The sequence below is a fragment of the Lactuca sativa genome, chromosome 6 (genome assembly GCF_002870075.4).
Source record: "Lactuca sativa cultivar Salinas chromosome 6, Lsat_Salinas_v11, whole genome shotgun sequence".
Classification (NCBI taxonomy): Eukaryota; Viridiplantae; Streptophyta; class Magnoliopsida; order Asterales; family Asteraceae; genus Lactuca; species Lactuca sativa.
Genome location: NC_056628.2, coordinates 201,002,868 through 201,008,265, shown reverse-complemented (window position 1 = coordinate 201,008,265; position 5,398 = coordinate 201,002,868). Strand labels below are relative to the sequence as shown.

The 5,398-nt window shown below is 41.0% G+C and overlaps 1 protein-coding gene across 1 annotated transcript; it reads right to left on the bottom strand.

Annotated features, from left to right (window-relative positions):
- Positions 1-773, bottom strand: LOC111914133 (root allergen protein). The gene is made up of 2 exons (XM_023909878.3): positions 546-773; positions 1-416 (listed from the first exon to the last, which is right to left on the bottom strand). The coding sequence occupies exons 1-2, from the start codon at positions 730-732 to the stop codon at positions 121-123; spliced, it is 483 nt and encodes a 160-aa protein (XP_023765646.1). The 5' UTR covers positions 733-773; the 3' UTR covers positions 1-120.
- Positions 774-5,398: the final 4,625 nt, after the last annotated feature.

Genomic DNA, 5,398 nt, shown 5'->3' with positions numbered 1-5,398 from the left:
TGACAAAAGCATACAAGTATCCATTTATTTAGGTGAAAAAAAGTGGAAAACACGAGCATCAAATCATTTCCATTTTAGCACACAATAATGAAATTGAAAACCATAGTTATTCGAGAAGAACTAGCAAGCTTCGGGATGTGCGATTGCATAGGCCTCTATTGCCTTAAAGGTGTTCTTGAATGCTTCTTTGAGAAAGTTAAGAATACCATCAGGTAGTTGGGCATCAGGTTTGCAATTAAACTCAGTCGTGTGCTTGTACACAGATCCACCATCAGCAGAAGGTACGAACTTAACATGATGAGTGACTGAGACAATAATACCTAACAAGGCGTCACCTTCAAAGATCGTGTAGCTGACGCTAAGATTGCTTATGTCTATGGCATCAACTCTATGCTTGGAATTTTTGTACGGAACACCTACACACGTATATTACACCAAACATTAGGGAACCATTTGTCAGAAAACTACTGATATTTTTATACGATCCTAAGAGTACATGAATCATATTAAATACAAAATGTTTTTTTTTTCAAGGTAATACTTACCATCACCAAAGGTAATGCTTATAATGCTTCCAACACCGCCATCACCTTCGATAATATCGATAGATTTGAAAGTTCCAGGATCTACCTTAGGTGCAAGGGTGTCAAAGTCTCCATAGACCTTGAAAAGTTTATCAGCGGGAAGAGTAGAAGTCACCTCAAGTTCGGATGTGATAACAGCCATTGTCATACAATTTGTAAAAGTTGGTAAGTAAGTAATTAAAGAAGATGAATGCTTTGTTGAATGAACGTGGTGGTATTTATAATATTAAAGGCTTGAAAAAACAAGAATCATATAAATACAATTAGAAATTAAAATATAAACTGATGCCGTTCCCCATAAAAAAAAAACTAAAATATATATCCATGTGATCACGTTTATGTAAATGGAAATTTATTAATTTTCAAAGTTATTCCTTTTAAAAATAAATAAGAATAAATACTTTTAAAAATAAATAAAAATAAATTAGATAGTGTGGAACTTAAGTTTATACCGTAGTTATTATACATACTGTGAAAACACATGGCAACTTATGAACAGAATTGCTCATCGGCTTCGGCTAAAACCTTTAAACTTGTCGTCTTTCTACTCCACCAACTTCGTATATCAATAGTTTTCCTCCACCGCCTCTGCACATCGTGTACTTCTCCTTTCGATTTCTTCATTCTCAATTAGATTAGTCGATTGGTTCGAATTCATGAGGAAGGTTTCGTTTTCTCCTCTCGCTTCCGACTGCTAGAGGTTTGTTTTGCGGTGTTATTGGTTTTCTTATAATTGACCCATATCGTGTCCATATTTATCTTATGTTTTAGTGGACTTTCTCTTGTTTTATTTCTTTCTTGTTTCTATATATTGTTGCCTCTTTTTCTCCTTGTAATTTTGAATCGAGATAATCAATATCAATTCTTATCTTGAATTTATAACGGTATCAGAGCAGTGATACCGTTAGAAGATAGCGGTAGCAATGTCGTTGATTACAACTCACTATATTACCTTCATCCTTCCGATCATCCTAAACAAATGTTGGTCAATGACGCATTGTCGGACAAAAACTATGCGGATTGGGCATAGGAGATGGAGAATTTCCTATTTGTCAAGAATAAAATCGGCTTCATCAACGGGTCTATTGGAAAACCAAAAAAGACATCCAAGGATTACATGCCATGGATGAGAGTTGATGCGATGATTAAAGGGTGGCTTACCACCGCCATCGAAATGGAGATAAGGGATAGTATCAAATACGCATACATCGCTCCAGAGATGCGGTTCAATCTTCATGAACGATTTGGGAAAAAGGGAGCACCAAGGGAATACGAACTGAAAAATAAGATTGATGCCACACGTCAAGATGGTGCCACTGTTTCAGCCTACTACACAAAGCTTCGATCACTATGGGATGAAATCCAGTCGGTGTTCCCTACTCCATGGTGCATGTGTAACGGGTGTACGTGTGACATTGGCAAATGCCTTGTTGCGCATCAAGAGAAAGAAAGCTTGTATGAGTTCCTTATGGGTCTTGATAACTGTGTAACATTCAGGTATTGGTAAGTTCCTCTTATAGCCCTAATGTAAAATTCTTTCAAAATTGGTCCCTTGGTTAGTATGCAGGGCGTAATCAATGGGTACTCTTAGCCTACTAGTCAAACATCTGGTCGCGGGACTTAACCACATACACGTGGCGTACGTGAGTCTGAGAAAAACCCTAGTTTTTATGGTTTGCACCCTATTTAAGGACCTTAACTCCTCCAAGGCTTTACCATTTCAGCCTCAGTTTCCCTTGTTGTGCTAATCTTGAACCTTAAGCCACCTTGAGTGCATTTGTGAGATTTCTCGAGAGTTTTTGGTGTTCTTTAGAGTCTTTGAAAAAGAAGGAAGCTTGGGTATAAGCAAGGACGTGGGAAGAGCTTGTAGCTCCAGAAGTTTGGCACCATTTGTAACCCATTGAAGGTATAACGTTTAAAACTTGATCATTGCATACTTACATCTAGGTTTAGGGTAGAAAATGGTATATTTTGGTCCCATAGTTTGGATTCTTGGAGTCGAGTAACTTCAGACCATATAAGCTGTCCTTTTGAGCTCTTGGAGGTGTTTTGAGTCATAAAAATCGGACCTTGATGCTTAAGCCTCAGCCATGCAAGTGTTAAGAACCATCCAAGTGTGTTTATGGACTTGATTCATGTTTTAGGCCCTATCCTTGCATGCAAAATCATAAAGTTTGCAACTTTATGGCTTAGGACGTTTTTAGAGGCCTGGATCTAAGTTTTGAACATTAGGTCTTAATGGATTAAGACATGGAAGTGAATATGGGTTGGCAGACCAGTACGCCATGCATACTCCAATGTACGCTGCGCGTACTAGGTTAGCGCCTCAACCCCTGGTCAACACCAGCATACGTTGTGCGTAAAAGCCAATTACATCGCGCATACACAGTCAGTGGGCCTAGAAGATTTTTGGATATGCTTGGCGTTGGGCTTTGGACTTGAGTAAGTTGGGCCTCGGACCCACCTTATTCTAGCAGGTCATTTTTTGGGCCTTAAGCCAAGTTAGATGTTCTTGGGCCTTAGAGGCCGCATTGTGGGCTTGGATGCCTTTTTGGATTTTTTTGGAGTTCGGCCTTGCAGGATTGGAGGCCCAATAAGGCAAAGGTAAGGGAGCCCGTTTGCCTTAAGTCAATAATTAGGGTGGGTTTTGGACCTTCGGGTTAGAATATGGCCTAATTTCTAATTAGGGTTTTATGTTTGTATGATAGGGAGAGGAGTCCGCGAGTCATTCGTTGAGTGCGATTTTATACCCACAGTTTGAGGTGAGTCTTGCTTCGCAGTATCTGTGGGTCAAAGGCACCAAGGCCGTCCCACTAGTTTATGTTGTAGTATGATGATTGTCTTTGTGACAATTGTTAGTTATGTTTGTATTTGCTTGATGACTCTGTGATATATGTTATGATATTATGTGATAGTAATAGGTGGTGAAATAAACCTAGTATCCTGTTGAAATAGACCGAAGAGGAGTGCAAGCACCCATATATGCTTGATAGTATTCGGTTGAGATAGACCGAAAGGGTAGGCAAGCACCCATATATGCTTGGCAGTATCCAGTTGAAATGAACCGAAGAGGCTGGCCAGCACCTAGATATGCTTGTCAATATGTTTGTTTTGTATGTGGTATTTTGGGGGAACTCACTAAGCTTTGTGCTTACAATTTTCAGTTTATGTTTCAGGTACTTCCACTTCGAGGGGGAAGGGCCTGGCCTCATCGCACCACATAACTCTATGTTTCTCCGCACTTGGTGATTAGGAATTGTACTATGATAACATGATACATTTATACTCTTTTGACTATTTGGATATCAAATTCTTATGAATTGAATGAATTTAAAAACAAAATTTTATATGTATTTTTGAGATGTTACAAGTTGGTATCAAAGCCTTGGTTTGAGGGATTCGAGTATACTCTCAGGTGTACCTGTACTCAAATCGAGGATTATACTACTTCTGTCACCACGTCACAGACATTAGACCAAATTAGATTTCATTGCAATCAGAAGGGTCACAAAAAGGACAACTGGCCGAGTCTAGCATCAAGAAGACCAGTGGTAGCACTAGTTCCAACGATCTTACGGATCACAGATGGCCGCCAGGGCAAGGCGGATGCTCCTGCAGTGAGGAGTCGGGCCTTTTAGTTGACCGCCGAGGAGGCGTGAGCTACACCAGATGTGGTGAAGAGTATGTCTCCTCCGCTTAACTATTTATTTATGTCGATTTTTTTGCTTATATTTTCTATTTTTTATTTTAGGATCGTTCCTTGTGAACGGTATCCCTACGTTGGTATTATTTGATTTGGGGGCTACCTGATCGTTCGTGTCTCTTGCACTTAACAAGAGGTTTGTTGGATCTCTGATTGAGCTGGATCATCCATTAGAAGTCGAGATCACGGATGACCAATATGTATGGGCATTGAGGGTTCATCGGGATTGTGTTCTAGGGATGTTTAACGAGCGGTATCCGATCGATTTAATTCTAATTCATTTATGTGGGAACAAGTTGTAGTGGGGATGGATTCACTGAGCCCTAATGGGGGGGGGGTTATTAATTGTGAGCGCCAGATGGTATGTGTTCGGACCCCAAGTGGGGGGGGGGGGGGAGTTGGTGGTTTATGGAGAGGGCGCTCAACGCGGGTCATCCTATGCTTAGCCGCTAGGGCCATACACTATCTTCATAAGGTTTTCCAATTTCGTCGCATATGTTATGGATACCCAGGATAAGGGTAAGGCATCGGTTGATGATGTGCCGATTATGTGGGAGTACCCCAAACGTGTTTCCATAGGATTTGCATGGGGTGCCTCTGGAGAGACAGGTGGAGTTCTGAATTGATTTGGTTCATGGTGCGACTCTGATAGCCAAGGAACCATATCGGTTAGCTCCACCAGAGATGCATAAGTTGTTTACACAGCTGCAGGAGCTGTTAGACACGGGATTCATCCGACCTAGTAGCTCACCATGGGGTGCTCTAATCATGTTTGTGAAAAAGAAGGATGGGTTGCATCGGATGTGTATTGAGTACTGGGAGCTGAATAAGCTAACGGTGAAGAACCATTACCCACTCCCGAGGATTGATGACTTGTTCGACCAGCTTCAGGGTGCGTCTTGGTTTTCCAAGATTGATCTACGTTCGGGTTATCATCAAATGAGGGTAAGAGAGGACGATATATAGAAGACAACCTTCCATAATCGCTATGGTCATTACGAGTTCGTTGTGATGCCCTTCGGGCTCACTAATGCTCCAGCCGTGTTCATGGACCACATGAACTGTGTGCGTCGACCGATGTTGGATCGGTTCGTGATTGTATTCATCGATG

Coding starts and splice junctions, on each gene's coding strand:
- LOC111914133 (XM_023909878.3), bottom strand. CDS start 732: ATGACAATGGCTGTTATCACATCCGAACTTGAGGTGACTTCTACTCTT. Junction 417..545: donor AAGCATTACCTTTGGTGATG/GTAAGTATTACC, acceptor ATACGTGTGTAG/GTGTTCCGTACAAAAATTCC.